The following is a 20,908-nucleotide window of genomic DNA, read 5'->3' as shown; positions in this document are numbered from 1 at the left end:
GGCTCTAGTTTGCTTGTTATTAAACATTGAAGAATTTAGAATATTCAACATATTTTAATATTAAGTTTCTTATTTGGTCACTATTACAAACATATAAAATCTAATTTGAAAATAAATATAACTGTTGTAAAAATCAGACATAACATTTTTGATTGGGAGCCAAACTTTTTAATTTTCACCTCTATTATAGGAGTCTCCTATTATTCTTCGAGATGGAAATGGCACTATCTACCCCATGGCCAAAGATTGCATGGGAGGAATAAGGGATCCTGATTGGCTTGATCTTCCACCTATTAGTAGTCTTGGAATGGGTGTACATTCTTTAATAAATCTTCCTGCCAATTCAACAATCAAAAAGAAAGCTGCTATTATCATCATGGCTGTAGAGGTAATCTGACTTTTGAAACTACTTGGCATTTCAATTCAGAAGGCACTGCTGGAGTCTAGGGAAACAATCTTGAATAGATCATTCATTGCCGGTTCCCTATGGGAACTAATAGTCTATTAGGACAAGAGAGATGCGTATACCATTGATTACAGTGTGATTTAAGCGTTTGAGTAAGGCATGCATAATGTTGTAGAAGTACAAAAGGGAGGGCTGTAAATCAAACTGTGACTGTAGAGGCTTCTCTGAGGAGGTGATACCTGGATATAGTTTTAAAGAATCAGATAAGGGGTCTCCTAGACGCAGGATGAAGGTAGGAAGTGTTATCCCAGGCACAAAGAGCAGCCTTTGTGAATCTCAGAATGTACATGTTGGGAGAACATGTACATTCTTCTGATATAACTAGAAGGTAGGGCTTATACGGATCAATGAGTGGCAAGTGATAAGGTGGGAGAAAGGCACTGGGGTGCCTTGTGCGTTAACCTAAGGGGCCTGAGCATTCCCCTGAAAGCTAGGAGGAGAAGGATTTTAAGCTGGTTTTTTTTGTGTGTTTTTAAAGAAGATGAGCAGTGGATGGAGAACAGAAGTTTAGAGACCAGATAAAAAAGCTAATGTAATTATCCATGTTAGAAACAAAGTAAGCTTGAACTCTTTTTTTTTTTTTTTTTTTTTTTTTTGCGGTACGCGGGCCTCTCACTGCTGTGGCTTCTCCCGCTGCGGAGCACAGGCTCCGGACGCGCAGGCTCAGCGGCCATGGCTCATGGGCCCAGCCGCTCCGCGGCATGTGGGATCTTCCTGGACCGGGGCACGAACCTGTGTCCCCTGCATCGGCAGGCAGACTCTCAACCACTGCACCACCAGGGAAGCCCTAAGCTTGAACTCTTGGAAATAAGGAAGAGGGGATGGATTTAAGAGATCTTAAGGAAGTAGAAGCTCTAAAGCTTGGTGACAGGATGTCAGCAGTAAATGAAAGGAAGGGGTTGTAAAGCTTCTGATTTAGGTGTGGATGATAGGGAAATGAAAAATTGGAGAAACTGGAAATTCTCTGGTGGTCCAGTGGTTGTGGCTCCCCGCTTCCACTGCAGGGGGCACGGGTTCGTTCAATCCCTGGTCAGGGAACTAGAATCCCGCATGCCGTGTGGTGCAGCCAAAAAACCCCAGAAAAATAGGAAAAACAAATGGGATAAGGGGAAAGGATGAGTTTAGTTTTGAACATACTGTGGTTGAGGTGTTTGTATTTGTTAGATGTGGAGGCAACACCACTGGAAGTTATTGGAGCAATTTGAGCAGAGAATGACCTGATTTGCTTTACATTTTCAAAAGGTCATTGCTGACACGCTGAGAATACAAGGGGGATGGGTTGGAAGTAGGGAGGCCAGTTAGGAGGCTATTAAAAGAATTCAGGTGGAAGGTGATGTTGGCTTGACCCAGGAGGTGGAATAATAAGTGATTAGACTGTAGATATACTAGATACGTTTTAAAGTAGAGCCAACAGGATTTGCTTATGGCTAAATATAGGGTGTCAAATAGAGGAAGCAGAGGGCAAAAGGTTTTGAAGAGTGAAGTTGCTGTTTATCGAGATGAAGACTGTAGGATTGAAGCAGGTTCTGGGGGGTGAGATCAGGAGTTTAAGATTCTTATCAGATAGCCAAGAGGAGATGGTGAATACAGTTAGATGTGTAAGTTGGAAGACCAGGAGAGAGGGGACCAAGCTGGAGAAGTGTACTTAGGAGTTGTCAGTATATCTGTGATATTTAAAGGACTTATACTGAATGAGATTACTAAAGTCTTGGAGGAGAAAAAAGATCTAAGGCCTGAGCCATGAAAATAGTCTCAGCATTTAAATACCAGGAGATAAAAAGAAACCTGCATGAGAGACTGAGAAGGAATTGGAGGGAAACGAATGAGTTTTGTCTTGGAAGCTAAGCAAAGAGCATGTGTCAAGCAGGATGTGTTGTTCAAGTGTATGAAATGATGCCGTAGGACAGTAGGGCGTGTACTGAATACTGACTTTTGCGTTTGGCTCCATCTAGGTCATTGTTGACAGTGGGGATGCAGGCCTGATTTAGAGTGAGCTAAGGAGAAAATGGGAGTTGAGGAACTTAGACAACTCTTTTGAGGAATCTTTCTATAAAAGATAGAAATGGAGCTTAGAATGGGAGCTTATTTACCCTCCATTAGGTTGGAGGTGATAAGCAAACTTACTAGAACTGCATCTAAAATAATCTGAATCTAGGTGCTCCTGAGAGATACCCATGAGCTTTTGTTTAGAGACACAGTGCTCATATTCTTAGTTTAGCTTTAATTGTTAACCTACTAGACTAGTGGTTCCAAACTGGTAGGGGTATGGGGTTGAAGGAGGTGGTCGTGGTCTGAATGTGGCCCCTAGAAATAGACTTCACATCATTTAAAAATTCTTGATTGGTTGCCAGCATTCAAAAATCACAGAATTTGTATTTAAAACTCAGATTTTCAGGTGCTCTTAAAGAATTAGAAGATAATGGTGATATTGGGCCATTATAAAAACATTAAGTCCTCTTAGAGGCTATACATGGTGTCTCCAGTTCATTGCAGTTCCCACTATTTAAAATTTGTTGCTCTAAGTCCAAATGTTAGTCACCATTTATTTATTATACAGTTTGTGTTACCTTTCTTACAGCCAGCCTCCTCCACTCACTTATACTTTTGCCTATGCTTCTGTAGGCATTTGATTCTATGACCCCTGCACTTTGTCAGCATCCCAAGGGTAGCGATAAAGTGTGCCATCATTTATCTTTCTAAATAGCCTTCATTTACTAGGGCTTGGTGCACGGTAGACGTGCAAGAAATTTTTGCTGAACTCTCTGCTTTGTGTTATAAGAATAAGTGACAACATACAGTGATGCAGGATAAACATAGTAAGCGTGGTATTGATACTGTCAGTGTGAGAGCCCATATACTGCCCAGCAGGTTGGAGATGAGAGCTCCCTGTAGAGCAGCTGCTTCAGCCAGATGACTGGCTGATTGCTTGAAAACATTCTATATATCACAGCAGTGTGCAGCAAAATATCTTAATTTTAGTTATTTTTAAATGTACTGCACTTTTCATTCTTTGGAGAGACTTTGACATATTCTCTCAACGTATTGATTAGTGCATATTTGCCACTAGACTTTGGCAAATTTAGTCTTATGTCGCCCACCTCATATTCTTGAACTGGAGCTTGCAATTTATGGGGTCACTTCAGGATCATAGTTCCACAGTCAGAATGGCTTATCTCACGTGTGTCAAGTACTGAAAACAGTTTTTTAGCTGTATTTTCTTGTGCCCTTCTTCCCCCATTGTTACTTCCGCTCATCCTCATAAGGTTGGGGGAAGGGATGGGTTATCTAGGCAATTTGTGGAGAGCTGCCAAGTTCAAAAGCATCTCTCTTCTTTCCTTTGTATTCCCACGCATTCTTTTCCCACCTGCTTTCTTCCAGTTCTCAATTTTATTTAAAATGAACAGATATGCTTGTTTTCCATAACTAATGCTTTACATTCAGTCGATTAAATATCCCATAACTATAGTTTACATTCTGAAAAAAGTACATTTGAACTCTTTGGTCTATTTATGCTGTGTCTTAAGTTTGTTTAGGCTGCTACAGACAGAGTGGCTTATAAACAACCGAAATTTACTTCTCATGGTTAAGGAAGGTGGGAAGTTCAAGATCAAGGTGTGGGCAGATTCGGTGTCTGATGAGGGCCCTTTCACTGGTTCACAGATGACCGTGTGTCCTCACACAGTGGAAAGGGAGAACTCTGGTCTCTTCAGCCCCCTTTAAGGGCAGTGATCACATTCATGAAGGCTCCACCCTCACGACCTAATGACTGTCCAGAGGCCCTACCTCCAAATACCATCCACATTGGGGATTGGGCTTCAACATGAATGGGGGGGGGGAATATTCCATCCACAGCATGCTATTTCTCAGGTAGAAGATGATATATAAATACTTGATCATTACTACCATGTCTTTGACAGTGAAGTACATTAGTTGTCACCTTTGGGGATTGTGTCTGTCGTTATTTCTGGGGGGAGTTGAAGGTTTTGGCTTTCATGTACCATAGTGTGACGTAAATGTAACCTTAAAGAGCACAAGAAGGTAAGAATAAGCTTGGAATAAAATGTATACCCTATGCTTAATTGGTTAACAATATTAATAGAGTTCTAATTTGATAGTTATATATGATGTAAATAAGGGTGCTGTATAAACTATGATCTATAGGTCCAATCCAGCCACTCCCATTTATGCATTGTATATCTGGCTGCTTTCCTGCCACAGTTAGAGTTGAGTTAGTTGCAGAAGCTGAAGATATTTATTGGTCCTTTACGTTCCTGTCAGTTGTATTCTGTGCTTAAGGGTACCTTCAAGTTCAGCTTCTTTTGCCAGGCCACCTTAAATTGTCTCTGTGTATCTGCAGAGCTGATTATATTATTGTGTTGGCCATGTGAACTTTTTGACATGTGTAATGTGCTGTACAAATTCATTGAAGTTTTTTTCCTAATTTGTCTGAGCACAGAAACAAACCTTAATGCAGCACATCCTACGCTGTGACTATGAGGCCTGTCGACAATATCTTATGAATCTTGAGCAAGCGGTTGTTTTAGAGCAGAATCTACAGATGCTACAGACATTCATCAGCCACAGATGTGATGGAAATCGAAATATTTTGCATGCTTGTGTATCAGTTTGCTTTCCAACCAGCAATAAGGAAACTAAAGAAGAAGAGGGTGAGATTAAGAACTGTAACATGATCTTTAAGAGGAATTTGGGGCAATTTTGAAAATATAAAAATTATTAAAGAAAATCACTGTAAAGAATTTGTATGTACTTTTACTTTGCTTTGTAAAATCTAGGAGTCTCAGAAGGTAAAAATGCCTGTTAGGATGAACATGTAACATGAATAAATAAAATTTTTATCAATGTGCTTCTGTTGCCTTAAATTCTAATTTCTCTGTTAAGTACAAACTGTATATATGATACTTAAGAGCTTTACTGATTTTATAATTGCTGGTGACTTATATTACCATGGGAATTATTTAGCAAGTTAAGTCAAATTATATTGAGGCAACTCTTATCCCAATTTTCAGAATGTAGAGGGAAAAATAACCTAGTGAGTTGTTAGATGTTTTTGGAAAAGTAAATAAGCTTTTTGCCATAAAGTTTTTAATTGGCTAAGTGAAGGGGGAAACTGAAAACCTAAAGTGTAACTGTGTAATTCATATGGTTTTCCTTATTTTGAATTCTGCAGTTGATATTCTGGTAGCTACGTTTTTGAACAGTGGTTTGCAAGTTTCTGACCTTTATCTCGTTATCGTTGACTGACTAAAGGATTATAAGTAGTGTATAAATTAAGATTGAGGTACCGATATGTAGGCCTTTTCTTCCTTGGTAGTGAAAGCTAAATTTCAGCCTACTTGTGAATAACCTTATTTTTTATCTTTGGGGGTTGAAAAGTAAGGCAGAATAAGGAAATAATTCACATTAAAGGTCATAGTTCATTCTAGCTTAAGTATTGCTCTAAGGAGGGAAAATTAAGCTGTTATCACTAGTATGTGAATTAGAATACTAAAACACTTAGCAGTTAGCATTTAATGGCCTGTACATACTTCATCTCTTAGTTATTTTTGAAGTTTAAATTGATCCTAATTTTTTTCTCTTATGTTTCAGAAGCAGAGCGCTCTGAAAGAAATACATTTGCAGAAAGGCTTTCTGCTGTTGAGGCCATCGCAAATGCAATATCAGTTGTTTCAAGTAATGGCCCAGGTAATCGGGCTGGATCATCAAGTAGCCGAAGGTAATGTGATTTTTACCAGGAAAGTTTAATTGGTGGAAACATAATCCAAGTACAGAAAGAAATGTATCTCTTTCCTATCATATGCATGAATTGGTGGGTCCTTTTGTTTTGTTTTTGTTCCTCCCAATATCAACCTGGGAAAAATACCTGACAATATCTAGTTAGAGTTTAGGTGTAAAACAGTAGGACCTAGGGTCCTTCAAAAATTTGAGGTAATTTAGACAAGTAGTTCAAACTTGATTCTTTGAATGTGTTTTAAACTCATCATTCGTGTTTCCTAGGAAGTTATTTTCTTTAGTTGGAGAACAAGTAATATAATAATTGAGAGAACCTCAATCTTTTATTTTCAGATTGTTTACTTAGCTCAGCTTCTCAGACGTCCTAAAGATCTGGGAAGAAATGAAAGGCTGATGTATATTATGAATGTTTGGTATTTTAAATTTTCAGGCTTTCTGAGTTGTGAGATGGACACTTTATAACACATTAAAAATTACTAGATGTTTGAATAGATGAAGACTATAAAGAATTCAGGATACAGCTGTCTGTAGTTTTTTTTTTTTTCCCCTGAAGGAAAACACATTTATATTAGACATGAGAGCCAAAATTCTTGGATACTTCACAAATCATTAATGGAAGCACTGCTCACTGTGCTAATGTGATAGGTTGTAAAGTCTACTTAAAACGAAGACACTCTTTTGCTTATTTTCTGTTCTATATTCAACTTTCCCTTTAAAAATGATTCTTCTAAAATTGGTTCCAACTTGATAGCTTCCCAGGTTCAAAAACATCCTGAAGTGAGGTTTATCAAAAACTAGTTATGGGTAACCAAATTATAATTTAAAATAGTACAGAAACATTATGTAGACTATGCAAAATGGAAATTATCATTTGTTTAGGACTACACTAGGCAAAATGTTTGGTCTAAACTGGAAAACAACTTAAATTCTTCATGAAGAAATTAGTGTCTGAATTATTTCAGGTATTTCATTTCCTCAGGGAAAATACAGGTGCAAATCAAGTTGGACTCTGATATGGTTGGTCCAATGCCAGTGCTGCCATCTTTTTTTCATGTAAGGATTATTTTGAAGGCAAAGACTAAAAGGAGCTTCAAGAGTGGGTGATGTGTTGCTCACAGAAATAATTTGCAGAGTAAGCTCCTTTGAGGCATTTGCCGAAGATTTCACTGCAGTGCTCTTAACCAGTTCAAACTCAGGGCTGCCGGTTGAACAGATGAAAGCACAGGAGTCTTATTATCCACGCCGGGCAGTAGGAAGTCCACAGACTCTGCTTCATTGAAGTGAAACCCTCCTCTAGCCTACAATGGATTTTCTAGGCGATACCCCTTGATGAGTATGCAGGCTGGGATTCATGAGCTGTAAGCTCAAAACTGATGCAATTTCAATATTGAATGGAGTACTGTTAAATGCCTTCAGATGATGATTTGACTCAGAAGTTTTGTTATGTGACTCAATAGTGCCTGAGTACAAAGGGCAGATTTAGTGGAAAGCTTGATTGATGCATCTGATTGCAGGTGTATGTACTCTAGAGATTATTAATCTGGAAGACACATGACCTTCGCTTTTTTGTCACAGTGGTATGTTTGAACATGACTGGATTCTAAGGCTTCTGTAGCATGGATATAACGTGCTTACAAAGAGGAAATTACATCAACCTTGAATTCTTCCATATTGTCAGAAAATACGATGACTCCAGGCAAGCCTATACGAAGAAATGTCAAAACTCTGAATCTTAGCAGCCAAGGTGGTATCTCCTCAGTATTGTCCTCAGCCACTGAGGATACAGGTGAATCTTCATGAATTGTGTACAACATCTTGAAGAATAATTTTCTTTTTTTTGTTTTTTTTGTTTTTTGTTGTGAAAGAATCTGTATGAGGAGCTGGGCATTGTACTTAAAAATGTTCCCAAGACCTAATGAAGAAAAGAGGTAGAGGACAATTTTTTTAAATGACAAGGAATGACCCCCTCATATAATATTGAATTGACTACATCACAACAACAAAGTTGGGAGTTTGCAAGTTCAAGATGAGACTATGGTCTCAATTTATCTTCATTTATTCTTAATGTGCTCTAGGCTAGAGGTTGGAGAATAGCCCATATATGTTTTGTTTGGCCTGTGCAATGTTAAAATTTTTTTTTCTTTAAAATTTGAATGCCTTTAGATGAGCATGTATGCCTCTAGTTTGCCATGACCCCCTACTTCTTACACCTGACTGCCCTTTCCTCAGTTTATTTTACTTTCCAGGCCCAGTAGGCATTGTGTTTGCGACCCTGGTGTAAGCATTCTTCTTGATAAGCCCAAAACATGCATTTATTTTCAGGTTATTTGCAGTGCCTCCCAATTACCGCTGATTTTTTTCTCTCTGTGTGTTTTGAGTAAGACACATTAGGATACCAAGTGTCTATGTTGAGCTTATTTAAAATTGTGTAGGAGCATCACAGTGTGAAGTCACCCGGGTGTGTGCTGTTACTGGTAAGGAGCCTGCCATGCTCTTTGGGTGATATCTTGGACAGGGAAGTGACCTTGACTGAAAGAATCATAATCACTGTTCCCTGCTCCCTTCCATATTATAAAAACTCTTGAACTCAAAGATTTCTAAATTGGGAGAGAGAAGACACCAGTACCATAAAAGAATTAACTATAGGTATTTTTTAATAGTGCGTACTATAATAGCTAGTATATTTTTTGAGACATTAAAATTTACTTTGTAGAATCTTCCAAAAAATGTTTCTCTTCCCCAAGGTACATCATCATACACAAGCCTTATAAAATAGATGGGTTCCTGAAAGTAGCTTCTAAATGCATTTTTAAAAAATTTTACTCATAAAACTGAAAATGTATTGCTATGGAAAAACACACTTACCCTCGGATTAAATAATAATTAGAGAGTCAAACATTAATACAAATATTTCTGAATTACTTATTTGCAGACATATAATGTTCACCTGGTAAGGTGTTAGGTTTTTCACATCAGAAATGTCATGTCTTTGGGATTAAATCTGCCTGGGAGAAAGCAGTCCCTTATGTGTTGCCTGGCCCTTAAAATTGAATTCTTACTCTTTATTCATTTAGAAGCTCTAAAATTGTGGCCAAGTGAAAGGATTTGCCTTATGTGCTCTCTCTTAATTGCTGCTAGTTTTTAATGTGTTAATTTTGTAGCCTTTGTAAGCTTTTATTCAGAGGTATAGATTTTTGTACAGGTAGTTTACTAGTTCCCCTAATGAGGTCTGTGTTTGTGATTATTTCTTTATCTTTTTAGCGATGTGCACACCTGTATAGCAGGAGAAAAAAAAATCACGCCCAGATATTAATCTAACAACACATTTTACAAGCTCCAGTTTCATTCATTAATTTCCTTGGGATGAAGTTGTACTGTTAAAAAAACTTTTTTGTATAAAAAATAAACCTAAATTGGTCTTTGTTTGAAAACTACTTACTGTGTGGATATTAGTTCCATTGCTTTTGAGAGCACAGAAAAGGGGTTTAGTGGGCTAACAGTATTGGTTTTGTGCTAATCAGTATGTTTTGCTAATGTCTACTATTGAACTTAATTCTTACTGATGATAAACAGGGGACAGAATTTTTTTTTGTTTTAATGTTCAGCTGTTCATTTATCTTAACTGTATGAAAGATTATTTCCTAATCTTAACTTCACTGCAACTTTTGTTCCCGGTGCTTAAGTTTCTGTGGGAGCTTAATATAGTGGTTTTAGTGCTGAACTGGGTACTAGGATCCCCCAGTTCCATTTCTATCCCTTGCTGACTTATTCTGTGATTCCAGAATTGGCATTTGTACTTCACTTTCCTGCCTGGAGTATTTGCCTGTAGAACAAACTTTCATCTCAGATGAGAAGTTCTGTGCACCTTATCCTTACACTTAGACGTGGTAGTGAGCTCTGATTTTGTCCATGTTCTTCTAGTTTGAGATTACGGGAAATGATGAGACGTTCATTGAGAGCGGCTGGTTTGGGTAGACATGAAGCTGGAGCTTCATCCAGTGACCACCAAGATCCAGTTTCACCCCCCATAGCTCCCCCTAGTTGGGTTCCTGACCCTCCTGCAATGGATCCTGGTAAGATCTGTTATTTTATTCAGTGTTTAACAAAAAGACAGGGTCGTGAAAGAAAAGAAAGAAACATTTCAGTGGGATATTTAGAAATCTGAAATTGTTAAAATTAGCATAATGAGTATTATAACTAGCTTACATAGATTTGGTTTAAGATGTTTGTAACTTAAAAATAAAAATTCTAGAAAGTCTTGTTAGATATCCCTCTTCTGCTGAAATACATATTTCTATACTGGTAAGAAGCTAGCTAATAATATATCAAGATAAGTCAATAGTTTGCCTAGTGGATTCCTTCTATTATAGTTTGGAAAAGAAGCATCCACTTAAGCCTCTGTCCGATTTCACCTTTGGCTTGCAGAGAAAAGCCTTAAGGCCAGTTAAAAGAACATGTTAGGGATATGTTGCCTATAATGATGTACATCCTGCTGTTCTGTTTACTGAAAGATGGTGACATTGATTTTATCCTGGCCCCTGCTGTGGGATCTCTTACCACAGCAGCGACTGGCACCGGTCAAGGACCAAGCACCTCCACCATTCCAGGTGAGAATCTCTACTATTTTATCTACCTAGGCATTTGGAAGATAAAACTAAACACTTTGTATGTAGGTTTCTACAGTTCTACACTTTATCTCAAGGAGACTTCTCGGCTTGAAAAATATCTAATTCTGTGACTTATCTTCTGTATATCAGTGAAGTTGTGGTGTGCATGTGCATATATTTCATCAGTTGAGATTTATAAAATGTGTTAATGTGTTTAAATTCTCTGTAATGAAGTTATTAATTTGTTACCAATACTCAAATATTTTTCTTGTGGTTTATTTGATAGATACTCGGTATATTATTCTAGAACAGTCTTTCACTCTGTTTTGAACACTTTTGTTACCAAGTGGATCTGCTTAATTACAGGTCCTTCCACAGAGCCATCTGTAGTAGAATCCAAGGATCGAAAGGCCAACGCTCATTTTATATTAAAATTGTTATGTGACAGTGTTGTCCTACAGCCCTATCTACGAGAACTTCTCTCTGCCAAGTAAGAAGTTTAATATACTTTTGATATGAAGATTTAGCTTTACTCCTTTTACTGTTAAGTTGATCTTGCAACATATGGAACAACAATTATTTTAATTGAATTTAAAATTTATCGGAATCTAGCATTGTATTTTCCATGTTACTAAGAGCTTACTAAGTAAGCTCTCTTTAGTGAAAGAGGCCTTCTCGATATACACTAAATGAATAGTTTGATTTTATGTTAGCTTGATGAGGGTGTATATTTATATGTTAAAAAGATCACAGTATAGTTGCTCTCAAATGTTGAATCCATAAATTAGTTATATCACTGTCACCTGGAGAACTTTAAAAATTATACACATTCTTCCCCAAGCTCTACACTAGAAGTATAACTCAGCAGGTCTGAAATGGGGCCTGGAATCTGTATTGTGAAAATCCAAGGATGATTCTTATGGTTTCTTTGGAAATCTTGGCTTACGGAATCATCATGAGATCATACAGAGCTTTTGATAAGTATTCTGTTGTAAGTGCTCATTAACCGTTAATAGGTTACATCTCTACCTGCAACTTGATTGTTTATCTTCCTTTACAAACTCATAATGATGAGTGTTTTTATAATAGTTATTAATCTGTGCCAAGCTCTACTTGCATTAACTCTTATTCTAGATATAACTGTCTGGAGTAGATAATGTTATCCCCACTTTACATTTGCAGCAGTGGGCTTAGAGGTTAATTAACTTGCCCAGGCTCACAAAACTATTGAGTGGCATAGCTGGAATTCCAGCCCTGGTATGTGTCTTTATTACAGAACTGGGACTCCCAGCCTTGACCCTTATGTCACCTTCCCTATTTAGTACAAGAAGGTGTTATGAGTTTTTTTATCTTTGAGGGCGAGGGAGTTTTCATGTTTAAGTCTTACTGCCCTTTGGATGAAAATGACCAAATTTATGAAATTATGATTTAATGAAGGCTGCCCCACACTAGTAAAATAAGTCATTGGATTATAAACAGAGTTATTATGACAGAAGCATCTTAATAATTTATTAGTGGTTTGAGGCATAGATAAAAATGGTTTATATATGGATACATACAGTATATCTTTCTGTTTTTATTTTCTCAATTGTCATTTTTTTGCATTTATAGTGTTTTTAATCATATTATCTTTGTATAATTTCCTCGTGGTGGTGTCTAAAAAGTTATTTTATGTTCTTATTCCCTTTCTCTTTGTTGTTAATTCATTTTATATTTCTACAGTTCATTTCTGTTTCACTAGTGCTTTATTTTAGTACCCTCACAGTGGTTGACTTTTTCCTCCTTTATCTAAAAAACATATAAAATATCTGGAAAACACCCAATATGCCACTGTATTCATAAGCTGATGTTACTAGGAGAGGCAGTGTTCTTTTTTTTTTTTTTTTTTTTTTTTTTTTTGCTCTATGCGGGCCTCTCACTGTTATGGCCTCTCCCGTTGCAGTTGGGAGCGCAGGCTCAGCGGCCATGGCTCACGGGCCCAGCCACTCCACGGCATGTGGGATCTTCCCGGACCGGGGCACAAACCCGTGTCCCCTGCATCGGCAGGCGGACTCTCAACCACTGCGCCACCAGGGAAGCCCAGAGGCAGTGTTCTTTTGCCTGACTTTTAGGTGATAAGTATAGAGATGATCAAACTGGCCCTTTTTGCTTTTTTATACTACAGATACAGGAGAATTTCCTAGAGTTGCTAACACAGTTTCCTAAGTGATGTATCTGGGAATTATTTACCATGGAGATGACTCAGTAAGAAAAGGGTTTTTTCTTCTTTTTTTATTGAAGTATAATTGACTTCTTATGTTAGTTTCAGGTGTACAACATACTGATTTGATAATTTTTTACATTACAAAATGACCACCACGATAAGTGTAGTTACCATCTGTCACCATACAAAGTTACTACAGTGTTATTGATTATATTCCCTATGCTGTCCTCATGACTTATTTTATAACTGGAAGTTTATACCTCACCTATTTCACTCATTCTCCTAACCCCCTGCCCTCTGGCAACCACTAGTTTGTTCTCTGCATCTATGAGTCTGTTTCTGCAAGAGGCTTCCCTTTTCTCCACATCCTCGCCAACACTTGTTATTTGTTGTCTTTTTTGATAATAGCCATTCTGACAGATGTGAGGTAGTATCTTACTGTGGTTTTGATTTGCATTTCCCTGATGACTAGTGATGTTGAACTTATTCACGTGTGTGTTGGCCATCTGTCGTATGTCTTATTTGGAAAAATGTCTGTTCAGGTCTCCGGCCCAGTTTTTAATCAGATTGGGTTTGTTTGATGTTGAATTGTATGAGTTCTTTGTATATTTTGGATATCAGTCCCTTATTGGATATATCATGGGCAAATATCTTCTCCTGTTCAGTAGGTGGGCTTTTCATTTTGTTGGTGGTTTCCTCAGAAACTTTTTAGTTTGATGTAGTCCTGTTTGTTTGATTTTGCTTTTGTTTTCCTTGCCTGAAGAGGCAGATCCAAAAAAATAAAACTAAGACCAGTGTCAAAGAGCATACTGCCTGTGTTTTCTTGTAGGAGTTTTATGGGTTCAGGTCGTACATTTAAGTCTCTAATCCACTTCGAATTTATTTTTTTATATGGTGTGAGAAAGTAGTCCAGTTTGATGCTTTTGCAGTTAGCTGTCCAATTTTGTCAACACTATTTATTGAAGAGACTGTCTTTTTCCCCATTATATATTCTTGCCTCCTTTGTCATGGGTTAATTAACTTGCCCAGGCTCACAAAACTAGTGAGTGGCATAGCTGGAATTCCAGCCCTGGTATGTGTCTTTATTACAGAACGGGGACTCCCAGCCTTGACCCTTATGTCACCTTCCCTATTTAGTACAAGGTGTTTTGAGTTTTTTATTTTTGCAAGGCCCTCTCTTCTATTCCATTGATCTCTGTGTCTTTTTTTATGCTAGTACCATACTATTTGATTAATACAGGTTTGTAGTACTGTTTGAAATCAGGGAACATGATGCCTCCAGCTTTGGGTTTTTTTCCCTCAAGATTGCTGTGGCTGTTTTGGGGTCTTTCATGGTTCCATATAAATTTGATGATTATTTGTTCTAGTTCTTAGAAAAATGTCATGTGTATTTTGATAGGGATTGCGTTAAATCTGTAGATTGCTTTAAGTAGTATGGTCATTTCAGTAATACTGATTCTTCCAATCCATGAGCAAGGTTTATTTTTCCATTTCTGGTCATCTTCAATTTCTTTCATCAATGTCTTATAGTATTCCACATATTCCAAGTACAGGTCTTCTACCTCCTTGATTAGATGTATTCCTAGGTAGTTTGTTATTTTTGATGCAATTGTAAATGGGATTGTTTTCTTAATTTCTCTTTCTGATAGTTTGTTTTTAGTGTATACAAATGCAGTAGATTTCTGCATATTAATTTTGTTTCCTGCAACTTTACTCAATTCATTTATTTGTTCTAATTGCTTTTGGGTGGAATCTTTAGGGTTTTCTATATGTAGTATATGTCATCTACAAACAGTGATAATTTTACTTCCATCTTTCCAATTTGGATGCCTTTTTGTTCTTTTTCTTATCTAATTGCTGTGGCTAGGCCTTAAAATACTTTGTTGAATGAAAGTGGTGAGAGTGGGCATCCTTTTCTTGTTCCTGATCTTAGAGGAAATGCTTTCAACTTTTCACCTTTTATTATGTTAACTGTGGGCCTGCCAATATGTGGCACTTATTATGTTGAGGTATGTTCCCTCTGTACCCACTTTCTGGAGAGTTTCTATCATAAGTGGATGTTGAATTCTGTCAGAATCCTTCTCTGCTTCTACTGTGGTGATGATACAATTTTATTTTTCAGTTTGTTAATGTGTATCATGTTGATTGATTTGTGGATATTGAACCGTACTTGCATCCTGAGATAAATCCCCTGCTTCATCATTGTATATCATCCTTTCCATTATTGCTGAATTTGGTTTGCTGATATTTTGTTGAGGATTTTTGCATCTCTGTTCATCAGTGATATTGGCCTGTGATTGATTAATTAATTAAAATGTTTTGTGATGTCTTGGGTTTTGGTATCAAGGCGATGCTGGCCTTGTAGGATGAGTGTGGAAGCATTTCTTCCTCTTAATTTTTTGGGGAATGGTTTGAGAAGGATAGGTGTTAACCGCTTAAATGTTTGGTAGAATTCATCTCTGAAGCTGTCTGGTCATGGACCTTTGTTTGTTGGGAGTTTTTAAATTACCGATTCAATTTTATTACTGGTAATCATTCTGCTCATATTTTCTATTTCTTTCTGATTCAGTCTTGGGAGATTGTATGTTTCTAGGAGTTTATCCATTTCTTCTAAGTTGTCCATTTTATTGGTGTGTAATCGTTCATAGTAAATCTCTTATGATCCTTTGTATTTGTTTGATCTTGGTTGTAACTTCTCTTTCAATTCTGATTTTATTTATTTGAGCTTTTTTCTTGGTTGAATCTGGCTAAAGGGATACATAAGTGTGTTTTGGAGTAAACAGAAGGGAGAAGTATGTTTATTCTACAGTAAGCAGCTTCCTGAAAATGAAGTTTGAGTAGAACCATGAGAAATAGGGAGAAGAGGGAACAACAACATGGAGAAGTATGAATATTATGAGGAACAGTAATTCATCCAATTCAGAGTGGAGGATTAGAAAGAAGAGAACAACAGCCAGTGGATCTGAAAAAAATAGGTTAAAATCACTACTTTGGTCTCTGTTCTTCGGGCTTGAATCCTCTCAATAATGGCCTTTGTTAGATTGTAATAGTATCAAAGTGGGATTATAAGAATAGTAATGAGATGGTGGTATAAAAGAGATGAAAATAGGCAAGAGTAGAAACCAGAGTCAAGGCTATGTTTATATGTCTGTCATAGCCTTTAATATGTGTGTTGTAATAAACTGAACTATTGAGTTGTTGAAAATGGAAAAGAAAGATGAGATGCAGAAGTTTAAAAATTGCTTTAGAAGGAATACTTTGTGAAGAACCAAAATTTTTGTCTGAAGTTACTTGGGACAGTGATACTGTTGGGTGACATAGATAAGTCAGGTAGAGAGCAGGTTTGCGGAGAAAGATGATTTGAGTTTTAGACACATTGAATGTAAGATACCACTGGGAAATCCCAAGTAGGCTTATCAAGTAAACAAGTGTAGGTGTTGGAGCCGTATTATTGTGAGAGAAGTGGTGGTTGCTATGGCAGAAGAGAGAGAGAGGCACAAACGGCTGAGGACTGACTTCTGGGAAATGTGAGGGGTCTAGGAGGAAATAGAAATTCAGTGAAGAATGTTTAAATACATTTTAAAGAGGAAACTCGTAATAATAATAGCTAACACTTAACTGAATACTTGTTTTTTGCTAGGCACTGTGCTGAAACCTTTTAAGTAATAATTCATATAATCCTCCTCACAATAGCTTGAGATAGAGCCTGTTACTGTGCTCACGTCTAGAAAGTGTTAGTTTACTCCAGAGCCCTTGCTGGTCTATTCTTTAGTGTCACTAAAGCCAAGAAAGTAGACCATGGTTTAGAGAGACAGAGGTTCCACAAAGTGGCTTTAAGTGAGGTAATATGAGGCCAGAAAATACCACTGATGGTTTTCTTTGAATGGTGAGACATTATTTACTAAGACAAAACTGTTTTTTTGTTTGATCATGAACATATGTTAACTTTCATAATCAGGAAGGACAGTAATTGATAATATTTTTATATACAATTTTTCTCATTTTAGGGATGCAAGAGGTATGACCCCATTTATGTCAGCTGTAAGTGGCCGAGCTTATCCTGCTGCAATTACCATTTTAGAAACAGCCCAGAAAATTGCAAAAGGTAATTTATTTCAAGTTCTAAAAGGGTTGCCTATTTTTTAATTTGAATAGATTCTCTTCTATAATTATTCAAACCTAATTTCTGTATATGGAAATGATACTGATTAGAAACTGTCAAGATAATTCTTTTGCTTATGTGTATGAAATTCATATGCTTATACTTTTTTCAAGCATATTGTACCTTCTAACTTTCCATCAAAAAGCAGCTGGTATAAATTTCCTTCAATTAAAAAAAAATTCCATAATGGATTGTGTAATGATTAATCTTTTGAAAGAAAAGATGGATTACTCTTAGAACCTGTCCACGTGTTAATTCGTGTTAGTGATAAAATTTTATGGAAAGAACAGGCCAGAAGTCTTACTGTTCTTTCTGACTTGGATTTACTGCCTAACAGAAAGCATTAAGGAATATCAGTTCCTGCCAGCCAGCCTTTAAAAGATTTAGTAGTTATCTTTTAAAAAATACTGGCTATGAATAAATTATGTGATTGTCTATAATTTGTTAAGTAGAGCTAGAACTTGAATCTTAACTGCATGAGGTAGAGCTAATGACTCAGAAGGCTGATGTTTGATGTATTTGTATTGTCCTCATATGTGGTTATGATATAATTATGCTTTGCTTTACTTTGCACCAGAATTGACTAGATTTCCTTGCATTGTTGACTTTGTATGTCAATTTATTTTATTAATATATAGTAGTTTCTTATTTATACTATGTAAATGTTAGAGCTTTTCCATTTGAGGAAAGGAGTAGATGGCTGTAAGTCTTTTCTTGATGTATGAACTATTATGTTTTTAATCTTTTTAGCTGAAGTGTCCTCAAGTGAAAAAGAGGAAGATGTATTTATGGGCATGGTTTGCCCATCAGGTACCAACCCTGATGACTCTCCTTTATATGTCTTATGTTGTAATGATACCTGCAGTTTTACATGGACTGGAGCAGAGCACATTAACCAGGTAAGTTATTTTATATTTCCCTATATTTATGCTATCTAGGTTTTCTTTTCTTCCCTTTGACCATCACTAGAGTTATAGTTCTTAGCTTTGGAATTGCAAGTCTGGTATTTCCTTTTACTCCTGAGTTATAAAATTCTCCAAAGAAAATTAATTTGTATTTAATTCCTAAATAGGCAAAGGAGTTGACTGTTAACACCAGTTACAGGCTGTCATAAAAATTAGAAATCTTCGCTGGGTAGTATAATCTGATTCACAGCTCTTGATTTAGATTTTATAACTGTTATGCCTTTTTTTGGATGATACAGATTATTTTTGCCCTTCTGGTAATATTTGATTCCCATTTGTGTACCCATCTGTGACTGTTTCCCAGAGCACATTAATTTTGCTCTGCTGTTGTTGTGATTGAATTGTTTTAGAAAATACCAGAAATAATTATTGTGATGAGACATACATATCATTTTTCTAAAAAGTATATCCTTTTCATTTTAGGATATTTTTGAGTGTCGTACCTGTGGCTTGCTGGAGTCCCTCTGTTGTTGTACAGAATGTGCAAGGGTTTGTCATAAAGGTCATGATTGCAAGTGAGTGTGACTTTAGTTTTCTTTAATATTGTAAACTACTTAGATTCATATTCCCATATTAAAATAATCTGTACTGAGTCATGCTTTGTTTCATTATTCAGAAAGCATGAGGTGCTGTCAGGTTGCCCACGTTAAGCCACTGTGTGTATTAAAACGTAGTTTTTGATTTAAAGAGTACTTTGCAATGTTTGTTTGCTAGTTCTACTCTTTACATAAAACTAGCCTAATGTGCAAGAAATATGTGATCGTACATTGTGACTAGAATCAGTCTTTTAAGAAACATATATACAGAATGTTTCTGTCTGTGTTCTCCAGCCAAAGTCTCAGGCCCCCCTGTAGTAGGGTGTATTAGCAGGAAACCTCTGAAGGCATTAAGGGAATCATGGTTTGGCATGTGCCTTGTTTTTTTTTTTTGGTTTTTTTTTTTTGCGGTACGCGGGCCTCTCCCGTTGCGGAGCACAGGCTCCGGACGCGCAGGCTCAGCAGCCATGGCTCACGGGCTTAGCCGCTCCGCGGCATGTAGGATCTTCCCGGACTGGGGCACGAACCCGTGTCCCCTGCATTGGCAGGCGGACTCTCAACCACTGTGCCACCAGGGAAGCCCGTGCCTTGTTTACTTCTTAAACTAAATGTAATAACCTTCATCCAGCAATAGAGTTGCTATGGTTAGTTTCTTAGTTTTCACAGACCTAAGAAGCAATAAAATTATCCCAGCACTAACATTTGCAGTGCCTCAGAGTCCCAGTAGGGACATCAGCTATAGCTGTGCCACAGGTGTGGATGTAAAAATAGTTTAAATAGAGAATTGCTTTGTAAAAATCATCTATTGTGCTTTATTTATTTTCTTTTTAACATCTTTATTGGAGTATAATTGCTTTACAATGGTGTGTTAGTTTCTGCTTTATAACGAAGTGAATCACCTATACATATACATATATCCCCATATCTCCTCCCTCTTGAGTCTCCCTCCCACCCTCCCTATCCCACCCCTCTAGGTGGTCACAGAGCACTGAGCTGATCTCACTGTGCTATGCAGCTGATTCCCACTAGGTATCTACTTTACATTTGGTAGTGTATATGTGTCCGTGCCACTCTCTCACTTCGTCCCAGCTTACTCTTCCCCCTCCCTGTGTCCTCAAGTCCGTTCTGTACGTCTGGGTCTTTATTCCTGTCCTGCCCCTAGGTTCTTCAGAACCTTTATTTTTTCTTTAGATTCCATATATATGTGTTAGCATACGGTATTTGTTTTTCTCTTTCTGCCTTACTTCACTCTGTATGACAGACTCTAGGTCCATCCACCTCACTACACATAACTCAACTTCGTTTCTTTTTCTGGCTGAGTAGTATTCCATTGTATATATGTGCCACATCTTCTTTATCCATTCATCTGTTGATGGACACTTAGGTTGCTTCCATGTCTTGGCTATTGTAAATAGAGCAGCAGTGAACATTGTGGTACATGACTCGTTTTGAATTATGGTTTTCTCAGGGAATATGCCCAGTAGTGGGATTGCTGGGTCATATGGTAGTTCTATTTTTAGTTTTTTAAGGAAACTCCATACTGTTCTCCACAGTGGCTGAATCAGTTTACATTTCCACCAGCAGTGCAAGAGGGTTCCCTTTTCTCCACACCCTCTCCAGCATTTATTGTTTGAAGATTTTATGATGATGGCCATTCTGACTGGTGTGAGGTGATACCTCATCGTAGTTTTGATTTGCATTTCTCTGATGATTAGTGATGTTGAGCATTCTTTCATGTGTTTGTTGGCAATCTGTATATCTTCTTTGGAGAAATGTCTATTTAGGTCTTCTGCCCGTTTTTGGATTGGGTTGTTTGTTTTTTTGATATTGAGCTGCATGAGCTGCTTGTAAAGTTTGGAGATTAATCCTTTATCAGTTGCTTCATTTGCAAATATTTTCTCGCATTCTGACAATTGTCTTTTCGTCTTGTTTATGGTTTCCTTTGCTGTGCAAAAGCTTTGAAGTTTCATTAGGTCCCATTTGTTTATTTTTATTTCCATTTCTCCAGGAGGTGGGTCAGAAAGGATCTTGCTGTGATTTATGTCATAGAGTGTTCTGCCTATGTTTTCCTCTAAGAGTTTGATAGTTTCTGGCCTTACATTTAGGTCTTTAATCCATTTTGAGTTTATTTTTGTGTATGGTGTTAGGGAGTGTTATAATTTCATTCTTTTACATTTAGCTATCCAGTTTTCCCAGCACCACCTATTGAAGAGGCTGT

At 37.2% G+C, this 20,908-nt stretch overlaps 1 protein-coding gene across 8 annotated transcripts in view; it reads left to right on the top strand.

Annotated features, from left to right (window-relative positions):
• Positions 1-20,908, top strand: part of UBR5 (ubiquitin protein ligase E3 component n-recognin 5) — a 141,681-nt gene that overhangs the window by 75,927 nt on the left and 44,846 nt on the right. For 6 of the 8 annotated variants that reach the window (XM_033843190.2, XM_033843194.2, XM_033843192.2 and 3 more), the window contains exons 20-28: positions 191-388; positions 4,923-5,133; positions 6,074-6,200; positions 10,139-10,290; positions 10,729-10,824; positions 11,191-11,314; positions 17,035-17,132; positions 17,940-18,088; positions 18,578-18,669. In XM_033843190.2, coding sequence (XP_033699081.1) covers positions 191-388; positions 4,923-5,133; positions 6,074-6,200; positions 10,139-10,290; positions 10,729-10,824; positions 11,191-11,314; positions 17,035-17,132; positions 17,940-18,088; positions 18,578-18,669 — 1,247 coding nt within the window. The remainder of the gene's footprint in view (positions 1-190; positions 389-4,922; positions 5,134-6,073; positions 6,201-10,138; positions 10,291-10,728; positions 10,825-11,190; positions 11,315-17,034; positions 17,133-17,939; positions 18,089-18,577; positions 18,670-20,908) is intronic. The other 2 variants (XM_033843188.2, XM_033843193.2) reach the window with 2 other exon arrangements.

Source organism: Tursiops truncatus, chromosome 17 (assembly GCF_011762595.2).
Source record: "Tursiops truncatus isolate mTurTru1 chromosome 17, mTurTru1.mat.Y, whole genome shotgun sequence".
In the NCBI taxonomy this organism is placed as follows: Eukaryota; Metazoa; Chordata; class Mammalia; order Artiodactyla; family Delphinidae; genus Tursiops; species Tursiops truncatus.
Note: the sequence above shows the minus strand (reverse complement) of the source record. Positions and strands in the feature narration are given on the sequence as shown.